The 17,208-nt window shown below is 52.5% G+C and overlaps 1 protein-coding gene across 8 annotated transcripts in view; it reads left to right on the top strand.

Annotated features, from left to right (window-relative positions):
* Positions 1–17,208, top strand: part of FGFR1 (fibroblast growth factor receptor 1) — an 86,173-nt gene that overhangs the window by 20,209 nt on the left and 48,756 nt on the right. For 6 of the 8 annotated variants that reach the window (XR_012156318.2, XM_073325275.2, XM_073325277.2 and 3 more), the window contains exons 3-4: positions 12,993–13,256; positions 16,979–17,062. Coding sequence is in view for 7 of the 8 variants with exons in the window: in XM_073325275.2 (XP_073181376.1) it covers positions 12,993–13,256; positions 16,979–17,062 (348 nt within the window). In the remaining variant the exon portion in view is untranslated. The remainder of the gene's footprint in view (positions 1–12,992; positions 13,257–16,978; positions 17,063–17,208) is intronic. The other 2 variants (XM_073325283.2, XM_073325284.2) reach the window with 1 other exon arrangement.

The following is a 17,208-nucleotide window of genomic DNA, read 5'->3' on the forward strand; positions in this document are numbered from 1 at the left end:
CCTGGGAAACAGCTTTCACCTGCTTCCCTTCCTCCAAATGTTTGCAGTGAGCAGAGTTCCTCTTCCCCAGCTCCTGTCCTGGACTCTCCCCTCCCTGCCTGCAGCCCGGACCCCACGCTCTCTTCTCCAGGCTGCCAATCCAACACTTCACTGAGAAAGAAGGAATGGAAAGTCCTGATAAAAGATGAAGGGTCCTGCTCTCTTAGGAAACCCATCCTGGATGGCAGAGCGGTGCTGCTGAAGACACCGCCTTTCGGTGCCCCTGTCCCAAAGCAGCCTGGCCTGGCCAGAGCTGGTGAGAGGGGAAGTCTGGGCAAGCTTGTTAATGGACTTAGTGCAAGTGGCTTCTCTTGTGCTCCCAAGGGACTGAGAATATAAAACATAAGCTGTCTTGGGCTGGAGGGTTTCCAGGGAGTTCACTCATCTCCTCCTCCCAGACTCCTGGTGCTTTGCCACCCGGTGGCTGTGGCTGTGAGTCAGTGCCCCGGCTCCTCTCTGCCCACAAGGGGCAGTGAGTCAGAGATGCAAGGGAGGAGATTCATGGTGTGTGTCATGGACCAAAAGGCACCTGCTATGAGCAATTAATTTTCAACCATTATAAATTGTAACAGCAAGTAGCAGAGCATCCTCCCGGCTCCCAGAAGAGCCCGGAAAGAAGTCACAGTTCCCTGCTTTCTATGGGGCTGCATCTGAGCAAAGCCCAGGGACAGAGCTGTAAGTGGAGCGGATGCCCTGCGTTTGGAAGTGGATTGGAATTGCCTCAAGGGTTTTAAATCACTGATTTCCACCTCCGCCTCCTTCCTTGTTACGGCTTGGCCTGTTCCTTTGGGCTAATTCCATTGTTCAGCTGGCGATGGGAACCAGGGATTTGGGGTGGGTTTGCTAGATTCTGAAGCCTGGATGAAACCTGCCTTGGTTGCGTGGCCTCCACATGGGGAAATTTCCCCCCTGCCCCATCTCCCTTCCACAGGCCTCTTGGCTTAATGATCAGCCTTGAATTACTCCCTTTTTAAGCCTGTCCAGATGCACTGGGAAACTGCTCCGATCTGTTTGTTATGTAAAGTTCCACCATTTGCAAGTGTCAGTTGCATGGTTCCTTCCCTTCTGAATGTCCCTCAGGTGTCAGCAGGCCCAGTGACTTTTGCATCCTCACCCTATTGAGGAGGGGAGAGCTGGGGCCCTTCTGGAGCTAAGTGTTTCACAGACACTGTGTTGTTGGGAACAGGCAGGTCTTCAAGGTCTCTGCAGTGTCTCAGGAGGGCTGGCATCTCTCCTTCAGCAACATTCCTGACACCGGATCCCCACCTGTCTGTGCACTGCAGGTGGGACAGGTTGCTGCAGCCCTTCGCCCAATATAAACATCAGGAGAACAAAGGCTCACTGGGATACCCCCTCCAAGGCTGCACATTTCCAGTTCCCGCCAGGTAAAGCGCTAGGCCCGGAGTTAATGTTTCACAGAAAAGCCAGGAATGATTGCCCTAAAAGGATCCATCTCAGGGCTCTTTAATGCTGCTCCTGCTTGCCAGGACCATAGCAAGTGCACAAAGGGAAGAGGAGTGAAAGCCGCTCAGCCAGGGGTTGCTGTGTCCATCTGAGAGCTCAGTGCAAGCTTTTATTTTGAGTAGCCTTCCTTCTCCAAAGGGTCCCAGTGGATGGAGGGATCTCGAGGAGGATGCTCACATCCCAGGGGAATAGCACAGGTTTATTCTGGCTGGCTTTGCAAAGACACTGTGATGCCCATTAATTAAATGCTGCTTTGTCTCATACAAAATGTAGGAATCCCAGGAGGACAAGTGTATTAACTTCCTTCCCCCAGGGATTGTGGAGTCACCACTGTTATGAGGCACGTTGATTTTATGAATGTTTATAAACTTCCATCAAACTCTCTTCTTCTGGGCCTAATGTGCCAACAGGTGCCACATTCTTCCCCAGAGGTGGCAGCATTTCAGTGGTGGGTGAGACCAATCCCCGCCTGGGACATCACCAAGTGGAGCGAATGAACATCCATGAATTGCTGTGAGGCCATGGGTGGGGAAGCTGTTGCAACAGGAAAGGGTGGGGAGTTATTTCTGCTGTTGGGGGCTGCACAGATAGGGTCTTTTCTTACTTCAAGTGGTTTCCAGAGATAATGGATACATCCCAGAGGGCTTTCCACTGCTATGGAGAGGAAAGAGCTGCCATGGCGCCAAAGTTAAATGTGCTCGGGGTCCAATATCCCCCCGCCCTGGTTAGCAATCACCCTCTCGACATTGGGCATGCGTGTCTCCTCCTCTCAAGAGGGAGCCACTTAGGTTTTGGTTCCTCCTGAGACTGCGTCCCTGGGACCCAGGGGCTCGTGATCCCCAGGAGACAGAAGCTCCAGGTGGTGAATGGAGCCCTCGCATCAGGAAGAGTGACTGCTGAAGTATCCCAGTCCAGCTCAGTAAACCAAAGGCTCTCAGGCGGGCGATGCGCCTCTCCCCAGTGGTGTTGTCCAAGGGAGGTGGAGACTGATGGGGGAGAGGCTGCATTCCTTCCTTCCAACCTGGCCAGGCAGCAGTTTGGGTTCACACTGCAGTATGGGAACAGGGAGGCCAGGTGAATGCGGACAAGGCACATGGCAAGGCTGGGGCTGCAGAAAGGCATCAGGAGGAATCTCAGCTATTCCACCCTCTGCTAGTTCCGTGCATGACCCGGCCAGTTACAGGAGGCACTGGATTTGCCCTGTGATTTTGGGGGCGCAGGAGACTGACACGTTTCCCTCCTCCACCCCCAACGCTGGTGGAGATTTGGGAATTCAGAGAGGAGCTACGGCTGTGCTGGTGGCGGGTTGAGAGGGGCTGGAGAGTCTCAGCAGAGGGATAGTCTCTGGAGAGGGGGTGAGAAGGAGCGGAGGGGTGGCTCCCATCCAAGGCATCAGGAGAGCTCGGAGGGGCGCTGAATACCAGCTGAAGCTGCACAGCCCCTTGCCGTGTCGCCAGGACGTAGGGAGGCTGTTCAGACTGACCAGTCTCTGCGGACCAGAGTCCCCACTGGAAAGGGGTTTGGGGCCAGAGCCCTCAGCCTGCCTGGGTTCACACAGACTCCAACCCCCCTCGCACCTGGCACTGCAGCGGGATCCCAGGGCCAGCCCCTGCACTGGGGCAGTCAGTGGAGTCTCACCAGGCCTCTGGGCTCCAGCCTGACTCTGCCTTTGCCAGGCCAGCTGAGCCCAAGAGGCAGGCCTCTCGCCAGTGCGTTTGCCGGGGAGGGGAGGGGGGTCAGCGTAGCTAACTCTAAAGGTGTAACTCCCCCTGCCCACGGCCACAAGGGACAAGCTTCCCTCCGCTGGCTCCTCACAGCTTTCCCCTCCGCCGCTCCGACAGCACCAGAGTCAAGGGAGGCTAGTTCAGAGCAGGGTGCAGCGCCACGGAGCAGTGACTCCTATACTGAGCCATGTGTGCACTCCACACTGAGCCATTGCTGTGCACAGAGGAGGGCTGCTGCCCGTGGGGCCTGTGTATTTCCCTCCCCCACCCCTACGAGAACGGGCCTCCACTTTCGAGGCTTCTCCTCTTGTGAGCGACAATAGCTCCTGTGGTTGTGCTCTGCGCAAGGGAAGCTGTTTCTCCTCATCACAGTTTGGCAGGGGCCGGGGCCTAGGTGATGGCTGGAGAGTTGGAGTTGAAAGATGTCTGTGCATGGAGCCGCCCTCCACCCGCTGCAGTATTGCAGCCAGGGATCTACTGGCAATCATAACAGCAGAAACGTGCCGGGGGGAGGTTGGCCAAAAAAAAATAGAGAGAAACTTTTGAAATCAGAAAGAAGCCAATCCCCACCTCCCCTGGTAAGCACTTCCTGTTGGGATTAGCAGAGCTGGTGGGCATGTGTGCACTCTTTCTTCAGGAAATACCTTTAGTAAGCCCTGGTGGGGGTCTCCATGGCAACCGGCGAGAGGACCTGCTGATCTAAGCCATTCAGTTCTTTATTGTTCCCTGCATCTCTTTGTTGGCTGCTTTATTGCAATCACTCTGGCAAACACAGCAGTTTGCACTGGTTTTGTGAGGGCTGAATGCAGAATTTCTCCATTCCGATGGCCTAGTCTGGCCCAGGGCCATTTGCATGCAAAATCCTTAAAAACAATTAAAACAAAATTAAAAAAAAAAAGAGCTGGATTAAGAGTCTGGCTGAATACTGAAGGGCTAAAGGTTAATCTACGCTACTCCCTTCCCTCAGCTCTCCTACCCTGTGCCTCTCCCGCGGCTCTGTCCTCTTTAACCCTGAGAAGAGTTTTCTCCCCTTGCTCTTTTTAAGACTGGGGGCAATGAACATTTTACTTGCTAGGAAATTGTTTCTCTCTCCTCCCCTTCACCCTCCCCCCGAAGGAGGCCAACTCTTCGGAAAGCTAACGACAGCTATATGAACTTAGTGACATTTACCATCTGGCTTGAACTTGCCAGACTAAACTCCGTTCTTAGTTCCCTTTCAGAGTAATAAAAGCTGCGGAGAGCTGGGGACGTTACATCATGCGTATACTTTTCAGACTGGTTTCAAAGCAATTACACATTCCACCTGGGCCAGAATTGCCCCTCCTCTAGCCAGAGATGTCAGGTTTCCCCACAGGCTGTCAGTCCCTCACTAGCAGCCACTAGCCCAGGAATGATGCACCCTCCCTCCAGAAGCTCAAGTTACATCCTCAGACTGGAATTCAAAAAAGGAAAAGTTTAACGTGAAGGATCTGGCGTTCTTCTTTCTCTCTCTTGGTCTAGCCCACTGAAGGGCTGCTCTGCAGTTGGGTTTGTACAGTTACCGTCCATAATCTCACAGCTTGCAGCTTTTTCATGAAAAAACTTATTTTAAGTGTTAACTCTATATTTAGCCCTGGTGTGACCACTGCTGGAATCCTGTGTTCAGTTCTGGTGCCCACAATTCGAGGAGGATGTTGATAAATTGGAGAGGGGGCAGAGAAGAGCCACGAGAATGATTAAAGGATTGAAAAACATGCCTTATAGCGATAGTCTCATGGAGCTCCATCTATTTAGCTTAACAAAGAGAAGGTTACGGGGCGAGTTGATCATAGCCTGAGGGTAGCTACTTGGGTAACAAACATTTAATAAAGGGCTCTTCAATCTAGAAACATAGAACATGAGCCAATAGCTAGAAGCCGAAGCTAGACAAATTTAGACTGAAATAAAGTGCACATTTTTAATGGTGAGAGTAATGAACCTGTGGAACAATTTACCAAGGGCAGTGGCAGATTCTCCATCCCTGGCGATTGTTAAAACTAGTTGGATGTTTTTTCTAAAAGCTCTGTCCTAGGAATTATTTCAGGGAAGTTCTATGACCTGTGTTATGCAGGAGGCCAGACTAGGTGATCACAACAATCCCCTCTGGCTTTGGAATCTAGGAAATGCAGCTCAAGGCTGGGTACTTCAGATAGCAGTTTGTGTGACAATACATTTGGACTCTTACAGTTCGTGCCTTTTCAGCCAAGGGTCTCCAAGCACTTCTAAAGGAGTTAACTGAGCCTATGAGACAGGGAAGGGCCTGGTTGATTCCCCTCTGGGGCATAAGGCATCAGCAGCCTACCAGTGCACATTAACCCTGCGCAGGGATTGTAGGACAGGAAGTGCAAAGCACACTGACTGAAACTACAGGGCAATTAAGGAGGCAGAATTTATTTGCCAATCACGGAGTTTGGTTAGGATAGCGGGTAATGCCCACGCTGACAGAAAGCGCCATAAGCCAGCACCACTTCCTGCAGCTCCTAGGCCATCTCCCACCCAAGGTCTGTGACCAGCCCAGTCCTTGCTTAGCTTGTGGGAGAGCTAAAAGGGACATGACTGGCTGTGCGTTAACCATGCAGTCACGGTGTGGGGGTTGCAGGCTGCGGGTCTCCTGCGTGAAGCGTTTCTTTCCCGAAGGGGCACTGATATTCAGGAAGTGTCTTGACAAATCCCTGGACTCCCAGACCTCAGATTAGGGAGTGTCGGCTCTAAGTGGAGTTGCTGTGGCAAACAGCTGGTGCTTGAGAGCTGAGGCCCATGTGGAGCCCCTGAGTCCATGCGTAGCACTGCCCCAGTGAAGAGAGACCTGATGAATGTGGGGTGGGTAGCTTTTCTCTGACTGGTGTTGCACAATAGGACCTCCAGGTCTCCCCACTCTCCTGAGGGCAGTGACTCCCCATCTTTTCTGCCCCCACCTATGCAAAGGGAGAGGAATGCCACACTGCAGCCTTATGTCGCTTAAAATGTTTTTTAACTCTGATATTCCTTCTGTTCCGCCCAGCTCTTCCCGAATGTCTGGTGCTGAGAAGCCCTGCCTCTTGCCCCGAGTTATGGTGCAGGAGTTATGGTACCGTTGGGTCCATTATGGGGGGACTCCTTCTCTGCTGCCGGGAGCTGCCCAGGTTGCCTGTTCAGTGCCTCCCTGCACAAAGGGAGAAAGACAAAGGTCTGGGAAGAATAGCGGGGAGTTTATCTGGCTTATTAAGCCCTTGCTAGAGTGGGCAGCTTGTTCTGGGATTGATCTGGTGCCGGAGGAGAAGCTGAACAGCGCCCAGTGCAATCTAGCAGCCGGTGGCTTTGTCCCCCTCTGGAGGAGCTGCACCTGTTGGCTTGTTTTAAGTTACAAAGTAGTAGTGTGTATGAAAGAGACGTTTCAGCCCGACAGAGCCCAGTGATCAAACAGGCTCAGTTTAATTAACATGCACCAAGGACAAACCAGCATCCCCGCTCACATAGCAGGCAGGCCTCTCCCAAGAGGAGGGGTGGGGAGCTGTGGGCTCAGAGACTTCTGTGGGAATTGCGAGCCAAATGTTCTCATGGGCTGTCTGCTCCTGTAATTCAGCTCCCGCTGATAGTTTGCTGCCTAGGGCCCGATGGCCAGCCTCTTTCAGGAATATTTACTAGTCAGGGAAAGCTTTCAGGAGTTGGTTTTTTGCCCAACCTACAGCAGGGATGGGACTGCAGGGGACAGAGCAGAAACCCAGTCAAATGTGTTTCCAACTTTTGTCACCAATGCCAAAAGCATCTGTCTGTCCCCTGAGTTGGACCCTGGTCTGCCTCTGCTCCATGCCCCCTTCAAGGGGCTGCAGAGTCGCCCAAAGGTTCTGAGTGCCAGGCAGCCAGACATCCCCGTGTGACATACTCCAGCGATTCCCAGTATGAACAACTGTCCCTCCCGTACCCTGACCGCTCCTCTACCCCGGCCCGGACGCTGTAGAGTACACACACAAAATGCAGGCCAGCAGTTCCTAAGACACCTGAGCCCGCCTTTACTCCTTTTAAAGGTACTCCATCCGTCTGCCCCGGAAGGGCCAAGCTGCGGTTGTTTTCAGCATGGCAGGCGTTCTGCTGGGATGCCACCGGCTTGTCCAAAGCAGTTGCATCCACCTCTCGGATTAGCTGCTGCACCCAGACTGCGCTTCCAGAACCGTGAAGGGGACATGAGTGAATAAGCTGCCATCAGAATTAAGCTAACCTGATGCCAGAACTCTCCTCCCCCCACCCCTCCTTGTGCCTCCAATGGAAGCGCATGACCTTGCTGGATTATCTGGATGCTGGGTCTCTAACCCATCCCCTCTCCTTCCATAGGGGTTAGCTACCCTGGACATGCTCATTAGCCTGTGAATTCATTTTCCAAGCGTTCCCACCAGGCCTTGTTTTCAGCTCTGCTCCTAAGTGCAGAGATGTGCTCTGGGTTACCAGCAGCCTGCCTTGCCTCCTGACTCCCCTTGCTCATCGACTCCAACTCAGAGAGAACCCCTGCCCATCCCCTCCAGCACCTCTGCACTTTGAGCCCGCGTGGTCATACAGTTAATGTAAAACAGCCTTTGACTTTAAGGAGATGGGGGGAGGGGCTTTGTTGTCTTAGAAACGAGATCTAGCCCCCACTCCCATGCTAATGGCTAACCTCCTCCCAGTTCTAGCCCCTCCCAGAGAGAAAGAAAAACAAGAGCCTGAAATTAAAAAAGCAGCCTCGGCCCCGTTAGAATGTGAAGCTTCGAACCCGCCATTGGGATCCCTGCCTGGAGAGCAATGGGTCCTCATCAGCCCTGTGCCCATGTTCATGCATCAAACACCCCTGTGAAAAATAGCATCCCTGGGGTTCTGCATGCAATTGACCCAGGATACTAGATAAAGCAGATTGATTGTAAATTGTCCTGAAGTTTTGTTCTCCCCCAGATTCCTCCCCCCACACCCCGAGCAATCTTCTCACCAGTTCTATAGGTCCAGCTGAGACATGTGTAAGGATTTGCAGACTATCGTATACTATCATAGAATTGCTAGCAAGCTTTCTTGAAATTCTTTCCAGGCCAGTTTTATAGGCAATGCCTTGCCCTGGTCCCCAGCACAAACACAGTGCAGAGGATTTGTACTAGCTCTGGCCTGTTGAACAGGAATGTTTTCTTCCTGGCTAGAGTTGCTTTTTACGGTCCCAGAGTTTGTTTAATGGAAGAGGACACCTCCAACATGAACTGGGAATCTGAAGGGTCTAATAATCCCTGTTCTAAATCTGCCAGCAGTGCAGCGACCAGATAATTGCCCAATAACTGTGGTTGGCAATATTGGAGCAGTCCATGGCACTTCTGGGTGTGACTCCAAACTTCAAAGGCTGATTTATATCAAAGCTTTTGACTTCCTCACATCCCTGGATGCACAGAGCACTGGCTGGGCTTAGACTGAAATGCTAGCAGGACTTTCACAGACAAAGAAAAACCTCACAGGCTGAGTAACATCAGCAATAAGCAAGGCACAAAAGCAAAGCAAGGTGGCCTGGCTTGCAGAGGGGATGAGTGCTCACAGCTCCTCTGTGGCTTCAGTGAGAGACATAAAAAACCAGGCCACAAGCCTTCACCAAGTGATCCTTTCCTAAAAGAAATAACTGCATGAGATGGATATGATTTAAACTGTACCCTGCTTACCCCGCTTGGAGAACAGATGCTAACACAGTTTCAGGGCGAAAAAGATAACAGGGGAAAGTGTCTTCTTATTAGTGTTACTATCGCACGTAGGAGTCCTGGCCGTGGACCCATTGTGCTGGGCGCTGTACAAACACAGAACAAAAGGACAGTCCCTTCCCCAAAGAGCTTACAATCTAAGACAAGAGATGAGCAATCACACGGACCAACAGGGGAGTACAGGAAACAATGAGACAGTGTTGGTTAACGTGATGGACTGTGGTCTCAGCTCACCAACAGCCTTGGCTTGTCAGGTTTTTTTATAGACATTGTGGGAAAGGAGGTTTTAAGGAGGCTTTTGAAGGTGGATCGTGAGATAGCTTTAGGGAGCAATTTATAAGCATCCGAGGCAGAGTGAAAGAAAGCACAAGGCTGCTTGTTTGAAAGTTTAGCAAGTGGGTGATGGAGGACGGAATCATGGGCTGATCAGAGGCAGGAGAGTAGACATCTCAGTAGAGAGTGAGAGAGGACAAGTGTGGGGGATAACTGTACATGCCCTTGAAAGTGAGGGCAAAGCAGCTTATGTCTGATGCGATGGAGTGAGGCGTTTTCGTGAGATGGGATCATTTTCTGGAGTGATTTCTTTTGTTGTTGGTCTATTGTTTGTTATTGGAAAGGAGGGAAAAGCACAACATTATACTGCAGAGCCCTTTGTATCTGAGCACACAGCTGGGTTGGAAATCTGCTTTGTAAGGTGCCTGCGACTAATAATTTGAAACACAAAATGCCAGAGCTACTAGAAATGAACATTTCATGAGGTTGTACAAGATCAAGGAAAGCAAGATGGCTTTCTCTGATTCCTCAAAGGGTTGTTGTCAGTCTAAAACTCCCATATTAAAAAACATTTTATTTGTGTTATTGATAAACTTCTGAGGCAATTGGCACCCTGCCCTTGGTGGTTTGGGTTGACAGCACTGCTGGGGGGACGGTGAATTTTCCTCCTAACAGTTCATTCAAGTTTTTCTTTAAAATCACGAAAACATTTTGGCTGTTTTTTCTTAAACATTTTCCCCCAAAGCATCTCATATGTGTAAGAAATAAAGAAATGCCTAAAAAACAACAACAACAACAAAAAATAAGACAGACAGGTTCTATAGCAGAGAAAAGTGAAGTTCCTCTAAATGGATCTTTCATTTTTAAATACTAAAATATTATTTGTATTACAGTTGCCCTTCAGAGACTAGGTCCTTGTTGTCCAAGGTGCTGTACATAAATATAGTGGCAGTCCATGCCCTGAAGTTGCACTGTTTAAAGGTGTGATTTTTAAACCAATGCAAGCCTCTTTAGGGGGCGGGGGGTGTTAGCTAAAGTAATTAGAAATTCATTTCCGCTAAACTGAAATAAGTGTCCACACACAGAGTGCCACCAGCGTGGTAGTTTAAAAACTTATTTAAGTTAAACTGGTGTAACTTTGTGGATGGGGCAAAACCATGTTGCAATGCAGGATAACACCCCAGAGTAGCATGGGAAGAAAACTGCACTTAGCAATCAATATCTCGGCAAGCTTTTTTCAGTGTTGTTTTGTGCTTACATTGCTGTAATTGTTTGCCCAGGTTTTTGTGTGTGTTTGATGGCTGCAGGGTATGAAGTGCCCAGCCCCAGGGGTTCTGGGCAGGTAAGTCATCTCTTGTAAATGACTTACCTATACCTATGGAGCAGACGGAGCCATGCTTGTAGGGGTCAGACGCTGTAGCCCGAGTCTCCAGCTCTGGGAACAAGTGGTTTTCTGAGCATGATGCTGGGATAATGCCAATGCTCAGAGTGCGCCCACTGGTGTCTCTTTATGAGTTCCTCTCTGGGGGAGGGGAAGGGGCACTGCTGTGTGTTTCTAGCAGTATCTACCAGAAAGCTCTTGCCTATTTGATGGATGAGTGCACTGATAAATTAGCCTAGCGCTGGGGCTGGGAGTATGTAATGCCACTCAGGCATTGGGGAGGCTGTGGGAAGTCTGATACATGGAGGAAATCCAGTTGACGTTTTGCTCTTGGATTCAATATCACGCTGGTGGAAAAAGCCTCCAAATTGAATTGGAACCTGAACAGGGCTGATGGGAATGGGAGCAGGCGAGAGGGGCGTGCTCTCATCCTTTCCAACACAGGATGTGAGCTGAACCAAGCCTGTGGAGCCGTGGACACCTATGCCATGCCCCAGAGAGACACCCTGGCTTTCACAAAGTGTCCTGCTCTCCCTGGCACTGCCAGGTATTGCACCAAGCTAAAGCAGTGATTTGTTTGGCATCGGAGGGTGGGTATCTCCTTTGACATCCCCCCCCCCCCTTGTTCCTGGCCCTGCAACTCCCAAGTACTTCCAGCCATGATGCCTTGAGCAGCTGTAGGGAGAGGGATTGAACCTCTGCAGGGGTAAAGACTTCTCTGCTGGAGGCCATCGTGACAGTTCACCTTGTAGGCAACTAGTGTCTTTAGAAGCTATGTCTCCCATTGAGCTATGTCATAGCTTTAGAAGCTATGTCTCCCATTGAGACTCTGCTCCCCGAGCTCGGGGTCTGGGAGAGTGCACGAGTCGGTCTCTGTGTATTTCAGCTGACACTGCTTTAAAATGATAGGTAGGTAGAATGAGCTGCTTCCAGACTGGACTCATCTCAAGTGGCTTTGAAGCCAGCAGGGCTGCGAGACATTTAAATCCCTGCTTGGAGCCAGGGGGTGCAGAGTAGGTGGTTTGAACGTGAAACCTCTGGAGGGCTCTGTCTGTTCTCATACACTCGGAGGTTGCAGCCTTGCTCCTCAGCTACACCGTTGTATCAGGTGTTCTCTAAAGCAGGAACCGGAGAGGAATCCTGGAACAGTGATCCTGCAAGACCGAGCGGTTTAAAAGGCAGTGCCCGGGGCCCAGCCCCCCAGCCCACACCTGCTCAGACAGGCTCTACTGTAGTTGGGAGACAACAGATCAAGTAGAGTTGGAGAGTCTTGGAGTGAAGAGAAAGGATCTTTGTGTTGCTAAACCAAATGTTGCATTTGATGGCAGCTGCAATTCTCCCATCGTAATAGAGTTGGAAACTTGGAATACTCCAGCCAGCATCTGTTCAACTGGAGGCTCACCTGAGCTGACCCGGCCCAGCCAGGATGCTGTTACAAAGGCAATTATCACTTTAGCCTCTGCCTTAATGCAGTTCCCTTAATTGATCCTCCTCCTCCTCCTCCCCCTTCCTTAAAATGCTTTAAGCAAAGTGGTAATCAGGCAGCATGAAACCTGGCCTGCTTTGCTGGTTGCCTTCTCTGAGCTTTGCAGGAAGCAAGAAATTGGGCAGAGCATGGTGTTCCCAAGGGCAGCCTCTGCATGTGCTCTTAGGGGGGTGGGGGGAGAGTCATGCACAAGCCAAGATTTTCAGATGTGAGTGGCAATTTTGGGTGTCCAACTGAAGACCCCCTTAAAGGGGCCTGATTTTCAGAAAGAGCCTAGCACCCACCCTCTGAAAACCAGGCCTCTTTGAGACTTCTCAAGTTGAGCCCCCAAATTCACTTCTGAAAACCTTGGCCAAAGTATTTTCTGACCCTCAGGGGCTGGGCTGAATGATGCTTGGTAAAAGGTCAAAGGGCGCATGAACAGCCTCAACTTCCTTGCTAATGTCTGGGTTATAAAATGAAGGTGAAATGCTTAATCCTGCTGCAGTTGCTTTTAACCTCTGCCTCTTCTTCCCCTCTCCGCCCTGCTCTCTGGGCTGCGTGGCAGGCCTGCTAGCTGCTGTGCTTTTCAGGCTAACAGGTAGGTGAGCTGAATTGCCCTTCGCACCGTGCCGTCTTCAAGTCAGGATGCCGCCACCTGCCTGGCAAGCATGGCGCCCCGTTGCAGCTGTTGTTAGCTGCTTCCCGCGCCCATCGTCGCAGCTGAATTAAAAGGCAACGGCCCGTCACACTGTGCCCCAACACTGCTTCTCCAGAGAGCCACATGTGGAAAGCGGAGACCTGCGTGCCCGAGCAGGGCTTGGCCTGCAGAGTCGCTGCAGGAGGGTGGTGCAGGAGACTCCCCGTGGGACGCGCAAACCCCAATAAACATCCGTTCACAGCGTGGTTTCCTTTTGTCTCTATTTTCTTTCTCTCTCTCCTAACTCTTCCAGTTCTGCCCAAAGCGAAAATTGAAGTGGAGTCGCATTCGGCTCACCCTGGCGACCTCCTCCTATTGCGCTGCCGGCTACGGGACGATGTCCAGAGCATCAACTGGGTGCGAGATGGGGTCCAGCTGGCAGAGAACAACCGGACGCGCATCACTGGGGAGGAGGTAGAGGTCAGGGACGCTGTGCCTGAGGACTCAGGGCTCTATGCCTGCATGACCAACAGCCCCTCAGGGAGCGAGACCACCTACTTCTCCGTTAATGTCTCAGGTTCGTAGCAGCCCTGGGACTGGGCACAAAGGGAAGGGGGGCCCAGTTGCCTGACTGCAGGGCAGGAAGCAGATTACCTGTGTGGGAACCAGATGTAAATCTTGCGTGCACACACCTGCAGATTGTCTTATCTTTCTTCTGGTAGCTGGTGGGCTGTTTTGGTCTGTGGGGTACTGGTCAGGGAACCCTGAAGCTTTACAAAGGCTTGATGTGCAGCCAGCACCAGAGCACCCTCATGCGCCCTCCCTGCCATGTGTCCTGGAGCAGTTCTAGGAATCAGCTGATGCATTCGCTGTGCCGCAGCGCTGCACATCCATCCGTCCGGGATGCACATTTGTAGCATGTTGGACTTCTCACTCCCCTCCTTTCACTGGTTGTGCTGCCTGCCGCAGCAGAGGTGGGCCGATGTGGCCAGCTTCTTCTGCTCATGCTGCAGCAGCTGTTCCCCTGGGACTGATCCTGGAGTGGTATGACTGGGGATACGAGCACTAGGGTAACAGAAATGTGTAACACCCACCCAAGGACTCTTTCCAGTGCTGGCTGCAGGAGGCTCCCTGGAATGGTTTGGAGCAAAGGTGTTGCACAGCAGGGTGTATATGGGGGGATTCAGAGCAGTTGCTGGGCTGGCTGGCTGGACATGGGAGGCGAGGCCCTAGGGACAGGTTCGCTGCTAAGAAATGTCTGGGGAGTTGTGAGTGGGTTTGCAAACCCCGTCTTGCAGGCCGAGAGGGCGGCGTGCACCTGTGCATCTGTCTCATGACCTCGGCCTGCTGTAGCCATGTCACGTAGCTGTTTTGAGCCCTGGAAGGTGTGGGAGAAAACTGCCACCGGGTTGTCTCAGGTCAGGGGCAGAAAAAGCCAGCTAGGTTTGACTGCCAGCTGCACATTTTGCTGGCTGCTCTGAGCGCGGGGTCACCATGGGGTCTGGTGCACAGGGTTCATCAGGACGCCACTTGCGGAGGGGAACACCAGGGAGGCAAATGGGAGTCCATCCTCCAGAAGAACAACAGGCGCTGGGTTTTACTGCCGACCCTGGAACAATCGGGCCGTGTTCTGAAGAGGAAGGCTGGGAGCATTAGCAGCTGTTCCCAAGCAGTCAGCCAGCAGAGCAGGGAAGGTGCAAGAGAGAAGGGAGGAGGTGGGTAACTGGGCATTTAGGAATCAAATGAGAACGTCTCAGCAATGCTGGGAGCTGCCTACCGAGTGACCCAGGGGCCCAGCCTTTGACTCCCTGAGAGTTCCAGCCTGGCCCAGTTGGCTGCTCCCTGCTGGCAGGTGTATCCCATACAAATGGGGGCAGAACTGTTTATTTAGCCGTCGGATCGGTGACTAGGTCACGGCCCTTTCACCATCCAGAGGACTGGGCGCGGGCAGCCCGGCCCTGCAGACCCTGTCGTTACAGCTCTCTGAGCTGTTTTGGCCCCGTCCATCCTGGGCACGCACCCATGCTAGCACTAGCCATGGTCCGGCACAGCATTTTCCGGCCCGGGGGGCTAGGGGGGTAGCTAGCCCATCTTCAGGCTGATTTCAGTGACTGGTGAGGGAGGCAGATGGTTTTCTAACAACCTCACTAACTAAAAACTTCCCATAGATTTATCCCCATTAGAGAGTCTGGATTGGGCTTTCTTAGCCTGTCCCCACCTTGGGTGTGGATGCAGTGTCACAGCCATGCCTGCCCATCACCCTGTTTGGAAAACAGTTTCAGACATGCTTACAAGCATTAGCCAGGCTCGGATCTAGATTCATTACGAGGCGGGCTGGGCAATGTCGAGGTCCCATGGTGCCAGATAAATCCGATCGCCGGTGAAGAGGAACTGGGTGGGAACTGGTGGCAGAGTGGCTAGAACTAGCGCCTGATGGTGGTTAGGAAGCTGAGCTGCTGCATAGGGAGGGGCTCATGCAGTCTGTACCTACGCGCCTGCAGAACCTCAGCTCTCACGCGAAGGTGCGTCGTGTCTCTAGCCGTTGTGTCAAGAGAAATGCTTAGAAATGTGACCTGACCGTAACTGCTAGAGCATTGTCTGCCTGAGCCTGCAGACAGACTGACCTGATCGCACCCAGGGGGGTGAGCTGCAGTGCATCTCACTGTCAATTTAAATGTCAATGCTATTAACCATTTCCTTGCTGATCGTTGTAGCAGACACATCCAGCTAGTGCTTATGCCACAACCTCAACTCCCCTCCCTGGGGCTGAAACCCTCAGCTAATCCCCACTCTTCTGTTTCGTCCCCCCAGCTCCCTTCTGATGATGTAGTGCTGTGTTCCAATGCCACAGTGCCTGGTACACTGAAAGCAGAAGTTGGACATTACATTGAACTGAGTATAAAAATCGGCAAGGCCAGGCTCCTGGCACTGATTGCGCCATTCACTGAACTCCTTAGTTGATTTAAAATCCCTGTGTTCGAACTGAAATGCAGCTGCTGTGGAGCACCGGGCCTCCTGCACAGTGGCGTGCACCGCGGTGTCTAGGGCCTGCCCCACGGAGTTAGGCCAGGTTTTCTGCCGAGTCCTGGGGGCCGTTGGTTGTGTGTGGGCAGGTGGGAACTCTCAGCCCCTGGTCCTGTCTCAGTTAGGGCTGTTCTGGGATGTGGTTGCAAGGCCAAAGAGAGAGAGGGAGGGGCCAGGCAGGGGCCAGACTTCCTCCATTTCTCCCTGAGTGCCAAAGAAGCACAGGTCTGAGCGAGGGGGCAGATTCCTTCCGAGTAGACGACTGCCCAGAGTGCTCCGCTTCCTCTCCCCTGGCCCCAGAACCCCTGTACTCAAGTCCCTCCCAGGGCCGAAGGGATGGCTTGTTTTGACCCTCCTGGTTTCCACTGTCCACATGAGCGTCCCACTCCACACTCCTCCGTGCCTGGTGTTGGAGTCTCACTCTGCTACATGAAAGCCTGCAAAAGGGGGTGGGCCAGCGAGAAGCCAAGGTGGCTTCTTCTGTGCTGCTCATTATCCACCTGGCAAGTCTGAACCCCATCGGTGATTGGAGAGCTCTCCTTGCCTGAGCTCTGGTTCCTGCGCTGTCTGCCCCCTTCATGTGACGACACAGCGTGGATGAGGGTGCAGGCAGCAAATCACGTTGCCATGACTTGCTGGTCCCCAGCGTGTGGAATGTACCAGTGAGCATCTGTCTGGGAGGGGCATGCTGGGAAGCCCTCCCTTCCCATTGTCCCCTGGGCGGGGGGAACGGGGAGCTGTTACGTACAGTTCCTAAACCCTGCCTTTTAATTCTGCCCATCGGAGCTATTCTGCAAGTTGCTCTGGGGCTGTTTGTATTAGTGGGAACCCCCTTTGCTGCTTAGATGAGGGGGTTGAATGGCTCCTAGGCAGCCCAGTGACTAGTTCCCCTTGTGCAGGACGCTAGCCCAGCCACTCCATGGGGAGTTTCACTGGCGGTATAGACTCAGGGGCGTAGCGGTTTGGAGCTGTGTCTTTGCACAGAGTCTGATGAGTTCAGTTATCCCCACACAGTATTGTAACTCCACAGGACCCATCAGCTGATTAAACCCGTAGATGACACTGGGTGAGTAGGGCCAGTGGGTTAGCTGGCCTCCTATGTGAGGGGCTGTTCTCTTGCAGCTGAGCTGGCACGTGTGGGAGGAAGGGTAAAAGCCACACACGGGAAGGGATGTGGCCCTGTGCAGCTCTGCTTGGTTCTTCTTCCTGCAGGATGGTAAGTGAGGCAGCTGGAAGCAAAACTGAAACCCGGCCATCTCTTCTCTTCTCTTGCAGACGCTCTTCCATCCGCTGAGGATGACGACGACGACGACGACTCCTCCTCGGAGGAGAAGGAGGCAGATAACACCAAACCGAACCGTACGTATGAGACACGATTTTATACCTAACGCAGCCTCACGCTGACACTGCCCTCCCCTGGCTGCTGCCTCTCTGGCGGGGGAGGGCCGAGGGGCTTGGCCCCTAAAACTCGGGTGCTGCATCCCATGGAGTGGTGTCTCCTTTTT

Source organism: Lepidochelys kempii, chromosome 26 (genome assembly GCF_965140285.1).
Source record: "Lepidochelys kempii isolate rLepKem1 chromosome 26, rLepKem1.hap1, whole genome shotgun sequence".
Lineage (NCBI taxonomy): Eukaryota > Metazoa > Chordata > Testudines > Cheloniidae > Lepidochelys > Lepidochelys kempii.